The following is a 19,226-nucleotide window of genomic DNA, read 5'->3' as shown; positions in this document are numbered from 1 at the left end:
TCTTAGGATAAAGTTTTTACATAAATAAAAGCTGAGTATTGTAATCACCCCTGTCATTGGCAGATGGTTTGTCTCATCCCTGTAACCGCTATATCTGGAAGAGAGCTTGTTCCTTTGAAAAACAACAGACATACTGGCAGGATCACCAGATAAAAATAGAAAAAAGAAAGCCTAAAAATAAAACCAATGCAGCCGTCACATCTAAGAATTGGTAAGCTGCAATATAACAAATGTTTCCCTTTGGGTTTAATACGGCTTTGAGGTACAGAATGTCCTTCCCTTATAACCACTTTACAGAATAAAATATTTTCACCTTTCTAGATGACTTATTTATAACAGTGAATAACCATCCAGCATAATCTCTGCTGTTCAGCAGTCAGACGGGTAAAAGGGCCATAAAACCGACTCAGGATTAAATCTTCAAAGGGGTTGTAAACCCTTACCTATACCCAGTGCAGTGACTGGCCTCAGGAGATACAGAGAGGAAACAAATCCTCCTACATAAGTTGTACCTGTGTATCTGCAGTCTTCTCTTCTCTACATCTGTTCAAAGTGCAGAATTTATACAGCTTGTCCAAACGTTCAGAAAACAGGGGGCGGGAGCTAAAGTTACATAACCCACAACCATAGCATAACCCCCAACCTTAGCATAACCCTCAACCTGAACCCCTAAAGCTGACCATACACTATACAATCTGTATGGATCTTCCAGCAACTACTGTATGTAATGCGAGGGTCTGCCTGGATACAATATGAGTGGATTGCTCATGTCCGGCTTTATATGACATACTTTTGGTAAATCTAAGGCTGACCACACTCTACACCACCAAATCTCCTTTAGCTTTACCAAAACTATCTCCTATGAAGACAAACTTAAACAATCCTCTGAGTGCCGGTTCACACATATGTGGATTGGATTGGTTTGAACCGCATCCAATCCGCATGACATGTGACATAACATTGCTTCCTATGGTGCCTGTCCACATAGGTCCGGTGCACTGGCGGTGAGAAGGAGTCATGTGAGATTTCTGAGCAGTGCGGTCCGGTTCAGGTGCGGATTACAGGCTACTGACTTCTATGGGAACCGTTTGTAAACCGCACATGTGTGAACGGGATAAAATCCTGACCTGAACCTTTCCTGAACCTGATGTAAACCTGATCTGAACCGCTGAACAACTACTGTGCCAATTAGCTGTGAATCCTGAGCTTCAATCCGCACCGCACATGTGTGAATCGGCTCTTTATTGGGTCACATCAGGCAGACCCGTATACTACACAGCTGATGGGAGATCTAAAGGTTGTTGTACAATCAGATTGTATAGTGTGTGGTCAGCCTAATGCTAAATAACCCCCCCCCCCAAATCTTGCCTTGTTGGGTGTGGAAGTGATGGAGGACATTCTCCTCGGCTGAGATCTACCAGATCTACTGATTGAAGAAATATATTATCTCTACAAACGGTGTCATCCTATGAACCAGATTCACATTTCTCAGCAGATTTCACCAGATTCAGGTCAGATTTCCGGTCATATGATCATTTTACACGTCTCCTGACCCCCCCAGAGATCTTTATACGACCTTTTCTTACCCATAACCCGGCATGGAGGGGCTCAGTGAAGGTGATGGTGAAGGTGTGGAGGTGTCTGATGGGGTCACACAGATCATAAAAGGACAGCTGCCCGGCCTCATAATCCACATAGATCCTGACTCTATCAGGGGGGGTATCGGGAGATATGAGGATTGATTTATCATCATGTAATAGATAACACTTACTGTTACACTTCCACAATCCCCAGGACTTGTTATTACATCCAATCCCTGACTGCCTTCCTCCTCCTCCCCTCTCTATACTGGGATAACACATCCCGACTATGCACTCTTCTCCCTCACTGACATCCACTTCCCAGTAATGTCGCCCCGAGGAAAAACTCCGACTGCTTAATACCTGTTCCCAGGACTGAAATCTCTCTGGTGTTTTTGGACGATTCTGCCATCTATCTGACCAGGATGCAGTTTTCATGTCATCTGATATCTGTAGATTATTATGAGCTGTGTTCACATCCAGTAATAAGTCTGAAGCTTCCTGTATATTGAAGCATACATTTCCCCCTTTTATCATATCAGATATCCCTGTGTGTAATGTGTGTGAGATTCCAGCCACATCCAGATCCCCTCCATCATGGAGGAGTCTATCATGTCTCTCTCTGTCCTCATCATCTCCCTCCTCAGTATCACACAAGTCCCCTGTGTCTGATTCCTGGAGGACAGTCAGGGGGTCGGTCATGTTACACAGCTCCTCAATGTCCCCCATCTTCCTGGACAGATCCTTCTTCTTTATCTCCAGTTGATGGATCATCTCAGACAATGGACATGAAAGCCGCTCTTCCTGGCTGGCGATCTCCCTCAGGACTCTCTTCTCCAGGTCCTTCAGTTGTCTCCTGAGCTCTATGAACAGGGCAGTGACTCTCTCTGTTAGGATGAGAGAAGGAGAAGAAGCGCCCCTAAGTGCAGCATAACACTTTAATGAAGATGAGAAGTAGGAACCCTCCCATGTATGAGGTACAAGTAATGCATGAAATAAAGTGGTGTGGTGTAACATGGGACAGGAGGGGGTTGTCATCGGTGTCACTGAGCTGTCATCGGTAACAATGTGTCAGCGTTCCGCTGGAGCAGCGTGGTGACTGGAGGGGGACAGCTGTGGAGCCGGCCGGCGTGCACGTCCTCCTCAAAGCCGGGGGGAACGCACGCTGCAACGCAGCGATGACGTGGGCGTGATGACGTCAGTTACCCAAGGTGCACTGCGACGCGTTTCGAAGCATGCGCTGGCCTGGAGAGGCGGAAGTGCGCTCCTTTATCAAGCCGGGGGAAGTGGGAGTCCGATAGTTGTGTATATACGGAGTTAATCCTCAGAGGGGCTGATTGGTAATTAATTAACCAATTGTTTCAGCAATAATGTGATTCTACCATTGTTGTAAGGTGACACTGTGTGGTTAAAAGAGTACGGGAAGAGAATTAAAATTGTAAATGGATGAAAAAATAAGAAGTTATTAATTATGAAAATAAAATGGTATGGGAAAAAATGAAAACGGGGAAAATGGAAAACAGAGGAAATGAAAAGAAAAGAAAAAGGAAAAGACATTTGGTTATCAATATTTATAAAATGTGAATAAAAATAGAAATTGTCAAAATGAAAAATAATAATGTAAAATCAAATGTAATTATATATATGTAAAAAATAAAATATATAAAATGTATATATATATATATATATATATATATATATATTAAAAAATATATATACACAAAAAATTATAAAAAATTATAAAATAAAAAAATAAATAAAATTAAAAGACATGAAATATATATAATATATATATTGGGAAATTAAAAAATAATAAACTGTAAAAATTACAACATTTAAAAAATAATGAAATATAAAAATGAAAAATAAGTAAATAAATGAAAAAAAAATTAAAAATTAAAATTAATAAAAATTAATTGAAAATTAAAAAATAAGAATTAAAATAAAAATATATATAAAATTAGATATGTTGCACACAATGGTGTATGCTTGGTGAAATGGCTCATAAATGTAGCTATTGGCATAGGATGTGAAGATCACCTTGCAACAGTGGTATATAAAATAATTAGGTGAGTAAAAAATGCAGTATAACCATGGTAACGGTAATGATGATAATCAAATACAGGTGAAACTCAAAAAATTAGAATATCTTGCAAAAGTTAATTTATTTCAGTAATGCAACTTAACCACCTCCCGTCCGGCCGTTGTATATAAACAGCTGGATGGTGGCACTGCAGGGTCGGGTGGCCGTTTATAAACGGCCTCCCCGCACCCTGCTTGTGCACGCTCCCTGGGAGCACGCAACACCACCATCCAGTGCCCGCTGTGTCCTCCGGACACAGTGAAACACCGATCATCGGACGGGACCTCTGTACGAGGGCCCGATCATGTGATCACTGATTGGCCAATCACTGATCACATGCAAAGTAGTAAGCAAGATGTCACTTGTGACATCATTGCTTACTACGTGTGAAATCTGTGAATGATCACAGAGGTCACATGGTACAAGGCTATTCACAACAGCATTGTACCATGTGACCAGCTGTGGCCAATCACAGCTCACTCAGTAGTTCTCAATGGCTGCAGGAATGCAGACAGAGAGAAAGAGAAATTATTTATTTTACATCCTATATGGGTGTAAAAGCAATCAATGTAAAAAAAAAAAATCTTCATCACCCCCCACAAGTAGTACAGTGTCACCATGGTGACACTGTACTGCTAGGGAGACAGTATGTAAAAAATAAAAAAAAACATAAATAATAATAAAAAATAAAATAAAAATGTAAAAAAAAAAATGTTTAAAAATTATACTTTTTGGTTATAAACTAATTTGGCTTATTTGTTTTTACTAAAAAGATAACGGAATACATTTTGGACAATATTTATTATGAAATATTATTTATTTGCAAATTTTTATAAGAAAAACACTTTTTTTCAAAATTTTTGGACATTTTCATTTACATAGCAAAAAAATAAAAATCCCAGCGGTGAATAAATACCACCAAAATAAAGCTTTATCTGTCTCAAAAAAATGGTAAAAAATTCATATGGGTACAGCGTTGCATGACAGCGCAATTGTCATTCAAAGTGTGATAGAGCTGAAAGCTGAAAATTGCCCTGGGCAGGAAGGGGGTGAAAGTGTCCGGACTGGAAGGGGTTAAAAGGTGAAACTAATATATGAGATAGACTCATTACATGCAAAGCAAGAAAGTTCAAGCCGTGATTTGTCATCATTGTGATGATTATGGCTTACAGCTCATGAAAACCCCAAATCCACAATCTCAGAAAATGAGAATATTCCATGCAATCAATAAAACAAGGATTGTACATAGAACAATATCGGACCTCTGAAAAGTAGAAGCTGCATATGTACTCAGTACTTGGTTTGGGCCCCTTTTGCAGCAATTACTGCCTCAATGTGGCGTGGCATGGAAGCTATCAGCCTGTGGCACTGCTGAGGTGTTATGGAAGACCAGGATGCTTCAATAGCGGCCTTCAGCTCTTCTGCATTGTTCGGTCTCATGTCTCATCTTTCTCTTGGCAATGCCCCATAGATTCTCTCTGGGGTTCAGGTCAGGCGAGTTTGCTGGCCAATCAAGCACAGTAATGCCACGGTCATTGAACCAGGTTTTGGTGCTTTTGGCAGTGTAGGCGGTGCCAAGTCCTGCTGGAAAATGAAGTCAGCATCCCCATAAAGCTCGTCTGTGGAAGGAAGCATGAAGTGCTCCAAAATCTCCTGATAGACGGCTGCATTGACCCTGGACTTAATGAAGCTCAGTGGACCAACACCAGCAGATGACATGGCTCCCCAAATCAACATAGACTGTGGAAACTTCACACTGGACTTCAAGCATCTTGCAGTGTGTGCCTCTCCATTCTTCCTCCATACTCGGGGTCCTTGGGCTTCTCCATTCTTCCTCCATACTCGGGGTCCTTGGGCCTCTCCATTCTTCCTCCATACTCGGGGTCCTTGGTTTCCAAATGAGATGCAAAAGTTGCTCTGATCAGAAAAGAGGACTTTGGACCACTGAGCAACAGACCAGGTCTGTTTTTCTTTAGCCCAGGTAAGACGCTTCTGACGTTGTTTGTTGTTCAGGAGTGGCTTGACAAGAGGAATACGACATTTGAAGCCCATATCCAGGATCCGTCTGTGTGTGGTGGCTCTTGATGCACTGACTCCAGCCTCAGTCCACTACTTGTGAAAGTCCCCAACACTTTTGAATGGCCTTTTCCTGACAATCCTCTCCAGACTGCGGTCATCCCTGCTGCTTGTGCACCTTTTTCTTCCACACTTTTTACTTCCACATAACTTTCTATTAATGTGCTTTGATACGGCACTTTGGGAACATCCAACTTCTTTTGCAATTACCTTTTGAGGCTTTCCTTCCTTATGGAGGGTGTCAGTGATGGTGTCAGGTCAGCAGTCCTTCCCATGATTGTGATTCCTACTGAACCAGACTGAGAGACCATTTCTAGGCTCAGGAACCCTTTGCAGGTGTTATGGCTTAATTATCTGATTAGAGTGGGACACTTTGAGCCGAGAATATTCCACCTTTTCACAATATTCTCATTTTCTGAGATTGTGATGATTATGACTTACAGCTCATGAAAACCCCAAATCCACAATGATGACAAATCACGGCTTGAACTATCTTGCTTTGCATGTAATGAGTCTATCTCATATATTAGTTTCACATTTTAAGTTGCATTACTGAAATAAATGAACTTTTGCACGATATTCTAATTTTTCGAGTTTCACCTGTAGAATAATGACAATATTACAAATATAAAAAGAAAACTAAAAGTATTATTATTATACAGGATTTATGGCGCCAACAGTTTGCTCAGCGCTTTACAATATAACGGGAGACAAAACAGCAACAATACAGTTTAATACAAGAGGGATAGGAGGGCCCTGCTCCTTGGATCTTACAATCTAGGAGGGAGGGGCTAGTGGTACAAAAGGTAGTAACTGTGGGGGATGGACTGGTTGGAAAACTGAAAGATTCCAGTATTAGCTGAGGGCAGGATAGGCTTCCCTGAAGAGATAGGTTTTCAGAGATTGCCTAAAAGTGAGCAGAGTAGGTTATTGTTAATGTTAATGTTTTGAATTTTATCCGTTGGGCAATGGGAAGCCAGTGGAGGGATTGGCAGAGAGGGGTGGAGGACACTGAGTGGAGACCAGTGGAGGAATTGGCAGAGAGGGGTGGAGGACACTGAGTGGAAGCCAGTGGAGGGATTGGCAGAGAGGGGTGGAGGACACTGAGTGGAGGCCAGTGGAGGGATTGGCAGAGAGGGGTGGAGGACACTGAGTGGAGGTCAGTGGAGGGACTGGCAGAGAGGGGTGGAGGACACTGAATGGAGGTCAGTGGAGGGATTGGCAGAGAGGGGTGGAGGACGCTGAATGGAGGTCAGTGGAGGGATTGGCAGAGAGGGGTGGAGGACACTGAATGGAGGTCAGTGGAGGGATTGGCAGAGAGGGGTGGAGGACGCTGAATGGAGGTCAGTGGAGGGATTGGCAGAGAGGGGTGGAGGACGCTGAATGGAGGTCAGTGGAGGGATTGGCAGAGAGGGGTGGAGAACACTGAGTGGAGGTCAGTGGAGGGATTGGCAGAGAGGGGTGGAGGACACTGAGTGGAGACCAGTGGAGGGATTGGCAGAGAGGGGTGGCAGATACAGAACGGTTAGTAAGGTGGATGAGTCTGGCAGCAGCATTCATGATAGATTGAAGAGGGGATAGCCTGCGATGAGGTCGGCCAATGAGGAGGGAGTTACAATAGTCAAGGCGAGATATAACAAGGGAGTGAATAAGTTGCTTAGTGGTTTCCGAGGTTAGGAACGGTCGTATCTTGGAGATGTTGTGCAGGTGAAGTCTCCAAGATTTGGACAGTGATTGGATTTGGGGCTGAAAGGACAGATGGGAGTCCAGGATTACACCTAGTACCCTGGCATGAGGGGAGGGACTGATGGTTGTGTTACTGATCTTGATGGAGAAGTCAGTGGGGGTGGTGGGGGCTGGGGGGAATACTAAGAGCTCAGTTTTGGAAAGATTGAGTTTGAGGAAGTGGAGTGACATCCATGCCGATATGTCACTTAGTAGGTTAGTAATGCGAGAGGAGACTGAAGGGGTGAGGTGAGGGGTAGAAAGATAGATTTGTGTGTCATCAGCATAGAGATGGTACTTAAAGCCATGGGAGTTTATCAAGTGACCAAGAGAGGAGGTGTAGATGAAGAGAAGGGGTCCAAGGACAGAACCTTGAGGGACCCCTACAGAAAGAGGGAGTGAAGAGGAGGAGGCAGCGTTATAGGTAACACTGAAAGAGCGCTGCGATAGGTAGGAGGAGAACCAGGAGAAAGCAGAGTCTCTGAGACCAAGAGAGTGGAGTTTTTTTAGGAGGGGATGGTCAACCGTATCAAAAGCCACAGAGAGGTCAAGTAGTAAGAGTACGGAGTAGTGGTCATTGGTTGGGATGAGTACGGAGTAGTGGTCATTGGTTGGGATGAGTACGGAGTAGTGGTCATTGGTTGGGATGAGTACGGAGTAGTGGTCATTGGTTGGGATGAGTACGGAGTAGTGGTCATTGGTTTTAGCAGTTAGTAGATCATTAGTGAGTTTTAGTAGGGCAGTTTCAATGGAGTGTAGTGAGTGAAAGCCGGACTGTAAAGGGTCAAGAAGGTTGTTGTCGGTGAGGTGGGAGCTCAGGCGATTGTAGACTAAGCGTTCTAGGAGTTTAGAGGTAAATGGCAGCAGGGAGTTGGGTCTTAAGTTGTTCAGGTTGGTGGGGTCCAGGGAGGGCTTTTTAAGTATGGGAGTGACGTGTGCATGCTTTAGAGGGGAGGGGAAGGCACCAATAGAGAGGGAAAGATTGAAGATGTGAGTGAGGGAGCATAGGATGGAAGAGGAGGGTGACCGTAGTAGTTGTGAGGGGACAGGGTCCAGGGGGCTGGTAGTGAGACGGGCTTCTGAGAAAACCTTAGTGACCTCTTCGGTAGTAGCGAGGTCAAAAGTGATAAGTTTTGAGGGGGTTTAGTATAAGGTATGCTAAGTGGGATGGATGTCTGTGCAGTGGCGATGCCCCTACGAATTGCGTCAATCTTGTTTTTGAAATGATTTGCAGTCTCACGAGCAGTGAGTGAGGTACTGGGTGGGTGTGGAGGTGGAGAAAGTAGAGAGTTAAAAGTAGAGAAGAGACGACGAGGACTGGATGACAAGGTATTAATAAGGTAATAATAATATATATATAAATAAATGTAGGTACGGGGAATGGAATTATTAATTATTTATGAAGCAGCGGGGGGATGATGCATAGATATGATCACGATGTTGTGGTAGGGGGACCATATAATCTGGGACGGAGTTGGGAGAATTCAAAAACTGGAAAAAATAATAATTAGAAAAATTAGAATATAAATACAAAATTATAAATAAAAAATTGTTAGACCTGTTAGACCAGCTGATTTTTCTTGTACTTTTCTCTTACGTTCCTGCAGACTCTGGACTCTTTTCTCCGTCTTCTCTGTCTCTGTCATCAGTTTCTGCAGAACGTTTCTCAGTTTCTGTTTCTTCTTCTCAGAAGCCTCATCCAGAGTCTCCACCTTGTGTCCCTGGTGTTCTCCAGCCAAACTGCAGGACACACAGATACAGGCGGCATCTGCAGCACAATAATATTTAAGAAGCTCCCTATGGATGGCACATTTTCTGTTCTCCATGGAAGTGGTGGGGTCAGTTAGGACATGTTCTGGTGACTTGCTGTGGATTCTCAGGTGATTATCACACAGAGAAGCTTCACACAACAGACAGGATCTAACAGCGAGTACAGGAGAGTGAATGCAGTAAGTACAGAAGATTCCAGTCTTCTTCTCATCTGGCTGAGTAGACCGGAAGGTCTCCACTATGTTACGTAGTGTGATGTTCCTCTGCAATGCAGGCCGATCCTGGAACTCTTCTCTGCACTGAGGACAGGAATAACCTCCAGACCCCTCCTGTGTATCCAACGATCGATCAATACAGACCCGGCAGAAGTTGTGTCCACATCTCAGCATTACAGGATCGGTATAAATGTTCAGACAGATGGAACAGTCCAGCTCCTCTCTCAGATCAGCAGACGCCATCGCTGACAGCAGAAGAGAGAAATGAAATGAAAAAGTCTCTGACACGGAAAATCTAAAGGTCGTCTCGCATTTCTCAGCACAGGGCGGGGCAGCGCTGGGTTTATCTACAGTGTCTTTATTTTATTATTCCCACCTTTGCTGTGATTTTTTTTTTCTTTTCATGCAGTGTTGGGGTGTTAATATTTAATTTAGAGGTCAGAGTTTGTCAGGAGTAAAAACCCTTTGTATAATTTGAGGGGCTCCAAAAGAGAGGAAACAAAATACTTTGGGGGGTTATTAAAGTCATTACCGGCATCACATTATAGAACCCCATTGGCGGCATTGTCAAAGCCCAACTTCGGGCTTCATACTTTTCCAGGCTGAGACCCCCCTCCCCGGCCAACCCCCTAGTATTTTTATAATATATTTTTTAACTTATTTTTTCCTCATGCCTGGAAGTTTGTGGATAAAATAAATGTTTATAAATGAAAGAACTTTATTTATTCATTTATATTTGCATATTTCACTATTTTATTCCTAATGTTATGTATTGATCTGCGGTTCACATTTACACATGTGGTATTGGCATATGATTGCACAGACCAGGCAGCACCTACATTTCAATCAAAGGGATCCTACCCACCAAGGGGTAAGCAGGGTATAATACAATATAATATATAATGTTGACACATCAACCCCTCACCCTCCAGAGGATTTACCCCCCCCCTTCCTAACAAGGCCATTTTTTGAGTTACGGCGCTTTAACTGACAATTGCGCGGTCATGCAACGCTGCCCTTAAATTAATTTTACAGCCTTTTTTCCTCACAAGTAGAGCTTTCTTTCGGTGGTATTTTATCGCCCTTTTGTGTTTTTTATTTTTTGTGCTATAAAAACAAGGCCGACAATTTTGAGAAAAAAAACAACATTTTTGACTTTTTGCTATAAAACATGTCCAGTAAAAAAAAAAAATTAAAAATCAAATTTCATCATAAATTTAGGCCAAATGCATTCTGCTCCATGTCTTTGCTAAAATAAAATCCCAATACGTGTAAATGAATTGGTTTACATGAAAGTTATAGTGTTTACAAATGGTGGTATATATAGTGGAATTTTTTTTTTTAATGTTTATTAGTAATGGCGGAGATCAGCGACTTATAGTGGGACTTCAGCGGGCGTTCTGACACTGGGGGGAACTAACATGGTGTCACTGACATCTCCAGTGACACCAATACAGTCATCAGTGCTAATAAAAAGCACTGACACTGTAGTAATGGCATTGGGCAGGAAGAGGTTAACATACGGGGCGATCAAAGGGTTAACTGTGTGCTGTGTGTGTTTTACTAGGGGCTGTGTGTTGGTGCAGAGCTATACAAAGCAGTGTTCAGGAGCTGACAGGGGAGAGAACTGATTTGTTTACAAACAGTTCTCCCCCCCCCCCCCCGTCAGAGATGCACGGCAATCACCAGGCGCCGGCGAATAATCACCGGCCGGGACCCAGTGATTGACATCCAAGGCCACAAATGGTGGTGCGGGTAGGGCATGTGCACCCCCTACCCGGAAATGCGAAGTCACGTATATATATATATATATATATATATATATATTTATACAGTAAGGAACAGAAGTATTTGAACACCCTGCGATTTTGCAAGTTCTCCCACTTAGAAATCATGGAGGGGTCTGACATTCACATTGTAGGCGCATTCCCACTCTGAGAGACAGAATTAAAAAAAAATATTAAGGAAATCACATTGTATGATTTGTAAAGAATGTATTTGTCTTGCACTGCTGAACAGAAGTATTTGAACCCCTGAGAAAATCAGTGTTAATATTTGGAACAGAGGCCTTTGTTTGCAATTACAGAGGTCAGACGTTTCCTGTAGTTCCTGACCAGGTTTGCACTGCAACAGGGATTTTGGCCGACTCCTCCACACAGATCTCCTCTAGATCTGTCAGGTTTCGGGGCTGTCGCTGAGCAACACGGAGTTTCAGCTCCCTCCAAAGATGTTCTATTGGATTTAGGTCTGGAGACTGGCTAGGCCACTCCAGAACCTTGATATATTCTTACGGAGCCACTCCTTGGTTCTCCTGGCTGTGTGCTTTGGGTCGTTGTCATGTTGGAAGACTCAGCCACGACCCATCTTCAATGCTCTGACTGAGGGAAGGAGGTTGTTGCTCAAAATCTCACAATAAATGGCCCCATTCATCCTCTCCTTAATACAGTGCAGTCGTCCTGTCCCCTTCACAGAAAAGCACCCCCAAAGCATGATGTTATCACCCCCATGCTTCACAGTAGGGATGGTGTTCTTGGGATGCAACTCATCCTTCTTTTTCGTCCAAACACGACGAGTGAAGTTTAGACCAAAAAGTTCTACTTTGGTCTCATCTGACCACATGACTTTCTCCCATTCCTCCTCTGGATCATCCAGATGGTCATTGGCAAACTTCAGATGGGCCTGGATATGTGATGACTTGAGCAGGGGAACCTTCCGTGCAATGCATGATTTGAAACCATGACAGCGTAGTGTTCTACCGACAGTGACCTTTGAAACTGTGGTCCCAGCTCTCTTCATGTCATTGACCAGCTCCTCCCTTGTAGTTCTGCGCTGATTCCTCAGTGATACCCCATGAGGTGAGATCTTGCATGGAGCCCCAGTCCGAGGGAGACTGACAGTCGTCTTTAGCCTCTTCCATTTTCTAACAATTGCTCCAACAGTTGATCTATTTTCACCAAGCTGCTTGGCAATTGCCCCGTAGCCCTTTCCAGCCTTGTGGAGGTCCATAATTTTGTCTCTGGTGTCTTTTGACAGCTCTTTGGTCTTGCCCATGGTAGTAGTTGGTGTCTGACTGACTGTGGGGTGGACAGGTGTCTTTAAAGAACTCAGACAGGTGCTACTAAGTTAGATGAATGAGTGGAGTAGAGGTGGACTTTTTAAAGGCACAGTAACAGGTCTTTTAGAGCCAGAATTCTTGCTGTTTCTTAGGTGTTCAAATACTTATGTTCAGCCGTGCGAGACAAATAAATTCTTTAAAAATCATACAATGGGATTTCCTGAATTTTTTTTTAATTCTGTCCCTCAGAGTGGGAATGCACCTACAATGTGAATGTCAGACCCCTCCATGATTTCTAAGTGGGAGAACTTGCAAAATCGCAGGGTGTTCAAATACTTCTGTTCCTCACTGTATTTTGTGAGGAATGTGATTTTGCGCACCCGTGCCGCCCTGTAGCAGTACTTCTGCTGGGATGAGAACTTGTTTATTATATTTATTATGTTTGTACAAGTAAAATATTCCAGCATGGACTTTGTACACACGCTTTACTGATATCGTGCTAATAATATTATGTCTTTGAATAACCAATAAAAATTTACAGTTATAAATGAAAGGGATCCCATTCTCCTACTTTTGTGAATTGATCTCTGATTTCTTTTTATACATCGTATTGATTTTAAATTGTAAATTGCATCTGCAGAAAAGGCATAAAACTGGGTTGTATAACGCAGCGTGAAATGCTATTGGCATATTTATGTATTTTGTGTTTTAGGCTGAGCTCACAATTATGCGATTAGGGAAATGCACAGGAATCGCTGCATTTCCCCACCACATAGGAATCCCACTGTGTTCATGCCATCTGCTGCAGGTGTCAATTAAAAGTTAACAACACCCCAAAGCAGGTGGCAGAACATATTTAATTTGCTTGAATCAGATCGCATGGGTATGAACACCCTTCTGATCCGATTCCAGCGTGGTAAAAAAAAAAAGGTGCCTGCACTTCTCCATGTGGATGTGGTGCGATATGAGCCATACAAAATGATGGGATCAAATTGCCCCGCACAGAATGGCATGTGATTTGTACAGGAATGTGGTGCGATTCCTGGGTGAATATCATACGATGTGGTGAATCACATCAGTGTGAACCCGGCCTCAGAGAAAATCATTTCCAAGGTTAAAAGAAACCCGTCCTGAGCGATATATGGACGGTGTTACTGGTGACCTTCTTTTAGAACATTTGGGTGAGAACTTTCAATCAAAATACTTGTTCTAAAAAAGTGTTGGCGTCAGAAAGCTGCATGACAACCAGGCGACTAATATTTGAATGTTTGAGGTCCTCAATGGCAGCTTTCTGCTTTAAGACCTGGTTCACACTAATGTGGTGAGTGAAACCCAGTGAATCCTGAACGTTTCCCGCACCGCATTGCAATTGCACGGCGTCCATGTGATCTGGAGTCAATGTTAAATCATTGTTACCCTAAAACAGATTGGAAAAGGCAATGAGATTACCAGAAAATACCAATCGGTGTGAACACCCATGTGATGTGAATCAGGTGCAGGAATAAAAGGGTCCTGTACCTTTTTTGTGAGGATGCGATTTGAGTCATACAAAAAATGTATGGCTCAAACTGCACCGCACAGACATTGCATGTGATATGCAGAGGAATGCGGTGCGATTCCTGTGCGAATCACATGCGGTGTCCTGCACTGCACAAGTGTGAACCTAGACTAGGGCCCCATTGATACCTGTAGCTAAAAGTACCAAAATGATGGAGGAGAGAAATTCAATGCATCTGTGTGGAGTTGGTTCAAATCTACGCTCCAAGTCGCCTGAAACCAAACACCTAAAGCTCAGAAAAGTCTTGAAACTACTTTGGAAGCTCGATTTGGGCAGAATGGTGCATTTTGAAGCATTTTCAAATGTTTATGAAAGAAAGAAAGAAAGAAAGAAAGAAAGAAAGAAAGAAAGAAAGAAAGAAAGAAAGAAAGAAAGAAAGAAAGAAAGAAAGAAAGAAAGAAAGAAAAAGAAAGAAACGAGCCCCCTGATTCCTCTTCTACATACCAAATTGTATTGTAACTGTACTGTCTGCCTTCATTGTTCATGTAAAGCGTTACTCAAACTGTTGGTGCGATAACAATCCTATTTAATATTATTATTAATAATAATAATAAATAAAACACCAGGAATAAGTGGAAAATGCTGAAAAACATAGCAACAACTGATGAAACAAATTACATTTTTCTCTCTTGGCTAATAATAAAATGCTGAAGCTAAAAAACGCTTTATAACGCTGTACAAAAATGCTCAAAATTCCACATAAAAATGCAAAACGCGACGCTCAGGTGTGAATGCAGCCTAAAGAGTGCTTACAGTTCTGAAGGATATTATATGGTGTGGTAGATACTGCTTTGTTCTGTTTTCTATTTTACAAGTAAAAATGTCGTGTAAATTAATTTGTTCAAATTTAAAGCCGAACTATAAGCTATATTTTTATTTCAAATTTTCCCCATCCTGGATTAAAAGATAAAAAAGAAGCATACAATATTTACCCTCAACCAGATGCCGCCCCCATGCAGTACCTTTTCTTTGTCACAGGATACTCTGTCTTCTGGATTGAATGATGTCCAGGCTAAAGCCGGCCATAGTCGGTTCGAATCTTGGCCAGTTCAGCAGGTTCAAACCATGTATGGGCAGGGTGAATGTGTCGATGTGTAGATCGATCAATTTGGGTACAACCAGCCTGCTGGATTTTACATACGATTTTTGCTGGCGGCTTTTATAGCTGCTAGCAATAATCACTGTCTTCTCCTGGTGGGGATGGTTCCCCCCAATCGGGAGAACACAATGGCTCCTGCAGGAGGGATTTCCCTGTCAACATTGTCTGTGTTGATAGAGGAATCGAATTTCTCTCTCTGTGGTTGCAGGAAAGAAATTGCACCATCTATGGCCTGCTTAAGGAAAGCGGGGGTCAAATGCTCACCCCCCACTTAGGGAAGGTCAACACAGTTCGCTCATGTCACGATGTACTAGTGCAAGTCATTACTCATACCATTTACGTTAGTAAGGACCGCCAAGACTGGAGAAGAGAGGAAGAGGACTGAAGACACGACAGGCCTGAAGAAAAGGCAAATTAAAAACAATATATAATAAAGATGCTAGGGGGTTGGCGGGGGAGGGGGGACTCAGCCTGGAAAAGCATGAAGCCCGAAGTTGGGCGTAAACAATGCTGCCAATGGGGTTGTATAATGCGATGCCTGTAATAACTTTAATAACCCTCCAAACTATTTTGCCCCCCTCTTTTGGAGCCCCTCAAATTATACAAAGGGTTTTAACTCCTTACAAACTCCGACCTAAATTACATTTTAAAACCCCAACATTGCACAAAACAAAAAATTTACAGAAAAAGCGGGAATAGTAAAATAAAGACACTATAGATAAACCCTTCTGTGCCATGGCCAAAACCAACAACACCCAAAATGTGTATTTAGATGAATAAAGTATTTACTACTTAACTGCTATATTAAAAACACATTAAATAAGTGCAACTATAGGAAGACCACGGACAGCCAAAAGCCCCCAACTTATACAGCGCTAGTGATCAATGAAGAAATACAATGTATACATGTATTCATATATTATATAATAAAATAAACAACACACTCAAATGTGAGACATAATCACCCAATATTCGTGATGTGAAAATATATTATGGAAAAAAAAAAATGAAAAATACTATTTGTGAATCCATATATAATGTTCAAAAGTTCTGTAAAGTCTAATGAAATATAGCAAATCATCAAAAAATGTCCAACCTCACAAACACCACCATGTGAATCCCCCTAGATGCGGTGCAAGTGGGATTCTAATCTCTGTTGAGGTTATACAAGCTGTGTTTTCCTCCTCTGTAATAAGATTGGCATGTACTTTGGGTAAGAGCATTTCTGAATTCATAATTCCTCACTCCAGAGAACACGTCTCCTCTGCTCTAGAGTCCAGTGGCGGCGTGCTTTACACCACGGCATCCGACGCTTTGCATTGCACTTGGTGATGTAAGGCTTGGATGCAGCTGCTCGGCCATGGAAACCCATTCCATGGAGCTCTCTACACACTGTTGTTGAGCTCATCTGAAGGCCACACCAACTTTGGAGGTCTTTCGCTATTGACTTTGCAGACAGTTGGCGACTTCTGTGCACTGTGCACTTCAGCATGCGCTGACCCCGCTCGGTCATTTGACGTGGCCTACCACTTGGTGGCTGAGTTGCTGTTGTTTCCAGTTGCTTCCACTTTGTTATAATCCCACTAACAGTTGAGCGTGGAATATTTAGTAGCCAGGAAATGTCACGGATGGACCTATTGCCCAGGTGGCCACCTATCACGGGACCACGCTTGAAGTCACTGAGCTCCTGAGAGCGACCCATTCTTTCACCAATGTTTGTAGAAGCAGTCTGCATGCCTAGGGGCTTGATTGTATACACCTGTGGCAATGGGGGGGATTGGAACACCTGAATCACATGATTTGGAGGGCGGGCCCAATACTTTTGGCGATATAGTGTACCTTCCTAGGGAGCAGGCCAGATATCCATTTCTCCAGCTGCAGAATAATGAATGGAAGAGATGGCACACAGAAATAGTTTTGAATACAAGAAAGCATATATTATATTTTTTATGATACGGAGGTCACAATAGTTTTACTTTGACATATTAATGACGGGTTCAAGACAAGTAACAGTAAATATGCCAAGCTCTGATGTATTTGGTGGCATAAAAATGAGCCTGGCAGTGTGATGCTTCCACCCACACGGTTCCTAGCAATACCAATATTATTGTCTTTCATGGGGGGGAATTTGCACCGTGTTAGTGTACAGTGGAGACACAACTTGTGGACACTTTTAGAAATGTTCATGTTTTGCAGCTTTGCAGGCATATAGAAATGTTATTTTGCACCAAATGCAAATGTTTATATGTCAGTCTAGAGACAATTTAATGCTGAATTCAATAGAAAAACAGAATTCAGATATATGCAGTACAAAAAAAGTTATGCTTGCTTTAACCCCTCACCCTCCTGAGGATTTCCCCCCTTCCTGACCAGGTCATTTTTTGCATTACAGCACTGCATTACTTTAACTGACAATTGCACGGTCATGCAACGCTGTGCCCAAATGAAATTTATGTCCTTTTTTCCCATGAATTGAGATTTCTTTCATTGGCATTTGATTGCCTGCGCATTTTTTGTGCTATTAAAAAAAAAAAATCACAATTTTGAGAAAAAAAAACAATATTTTTGACTTTTTGCTATTAAACATATCCAGTAAAAAACATTTAAAAATCAAATTTTGTCATAAATTTAGGCCAAAATATATTCTGCTCCATGTCTTTGCTAGCAAAAAATCCCAATATGTGTAAATTTACTGGTTTACGTGAAAGTTATAGCGTCTACAAATGGTGGTATATATACTGTAATTTTTTTTTAATTTTTTTTTACAATGGCGGCAATCAGCGACTTATAGCAGGACTGCAGCGGGTATTCTGACACAGGGGGGAGCTGACTTGGTGTCACTGACATCAATACAGTGATCAGTGCTAATAAAAAGCACTGACACTGTACTAATAGCATTGGGCAGGAAGGGGTTAACATGTGGGGTGATCAAAGGGTTAACTGTGTGCTGTATGCTGTTTTGCCTACTAGGCTGTGTTTGTGCTTCACTGTAAGCACACTGCTTTGTATGGCTGTGCTGTGCTTTGCACAGCCATTCAAATCATACGCACAAGCTCACAGGGAGGAGAACTGTTTTATTTACAAACAGTTCTCCTCCCCCTCGGAGATGCTCGCCAATCACTGGGCGCCGGCGAGTAATCACCGACCAGAACCTGGTGATTGACAGCCATAGCCACGAATGGACACGCACCCCCTACAGAGATGCAAAATCAAGTATATACAAGTGATTTTGCGCACCCATGCTTCCCTGTAGCAGTATATCTGCTATAGGACGGACGGGAAGCCGTTAATCTAACAAAACCCACAAGTGTGAAGACCGGCCTTTTCTGACACTTCTTGTTTACATGTATAAAAAATAAGCTTTTTGTGCTGGAAAATGACTTAGAACCCCCAAAATAATATATTTTTTTATCTGAGGCCCCAGATATTTTTTTTTTTCATTTTGGACAGAGTGGAGAGGGACTAGAACCCCTGTCCATTTTTTATCTCTGTCTGTGCCACCGTTAGGGAGATTCACCCTCTCTATTTGACCTGTTTGCTGTTAACACTGAAATGGAAGGAAAATCCCAAATTCTGAGTTGTCGCCAGAACAGGAATAAAGGGGAAATCTTTCAATGGGGACACCAGCTCTGGTGATATCCAGGGATTCCCTCACTTTGGGGAATGACCTCTTAACTCCTGTTTTGGCTATGGGACGGGAAGTAAAAGTAAATCTCCAAAATGGGACACAGATGGAAAGAAAGAAACTGACACCCTCCCTTACTGGCAGGGACCATCGCGACACATGGGTCTGCACATGCGTAGGTGTCTGTCAAGACATGCAGGCAGCAGGGCACTAGGACCCAGGCCCACCCGTCAACTACGACGGCGCTGGGCAGGCACTAGGACCTAGGCTGCGCCTGTCAGGTGCAGGGCGGGCTACTTAAACCAGCCCTGCACAGACAAGTTGCCGTATGGTGTGATCTTGTTCCTGTGATTTGGGAGTTGATTCCTGACTGTTGCTGACCTTTGCTTGAACCTGACCTTGCTGATATTCTCCTGCCCTGACCCTCTGGCTCATTTGAC

At 42.7% G+C, this 19,226-nt stretch overlaps 1 protein-coding gene across 2 annotated transcripts; it reads right to left on the bottom strand.

The window, feature by feature from the left end:
* Positions 1–1,508: 1,508 nt before the first annotated feature.
* Positions 1,509–9,692, bottom strand: LOC149450405 (E3 ubiquitin/ISG15 ligase TRIM25-like). Of its 2 annotated transcripts, none has more exons than XM_089691982.1 (2): positions 9,023–9,692; positions 1,509–2,467 (listed from the first exon to the last, which is right to left on the bottom strand). In XM_089691982.1, the coding sequence occupies exons 1-2, from the start codon at positions 9,690–9,692 to the stop codon at positions 1,533–1,535; spliced, it is 1,605 nt and encodes a 534-aa protein (XP_089548108.1). In that variant the 3' UTR covers positions 1,509–1,532. The 2 variants fall into 2 exon arrangements, with proteins under 2 accessions (XP_089548108.1, XP_089548109.1); XM_089691983.1 differs by having other exon boundaries at positions 9,032–9,692.
* Positions 9,693–19,226: the final 9,534 nt, after the last annotated feature.

The sequence above is a fragment of the Staurois parvus genome, unplaced genomic scaffold (assembly GCF_062004578.1).
Source record: "Staurois parvus isolate SC_StPar_1 unplaced genomic scaffold, SC_StPar_1.0 ptg000575l, whole genome shotgun sequence".
Classification (NCBI taxonomy): domain Eukaryota; kingdom Metazoa; phylum Chordata; class Amphibia; order Anura; family Ranidae; genus Staurois; species Staurois parvus.
The sequence above is the reverse complement of the archived record's forward strand: the minus strand, read 5'-3'. Positions and strand labels throughout refer to the sequence as shown.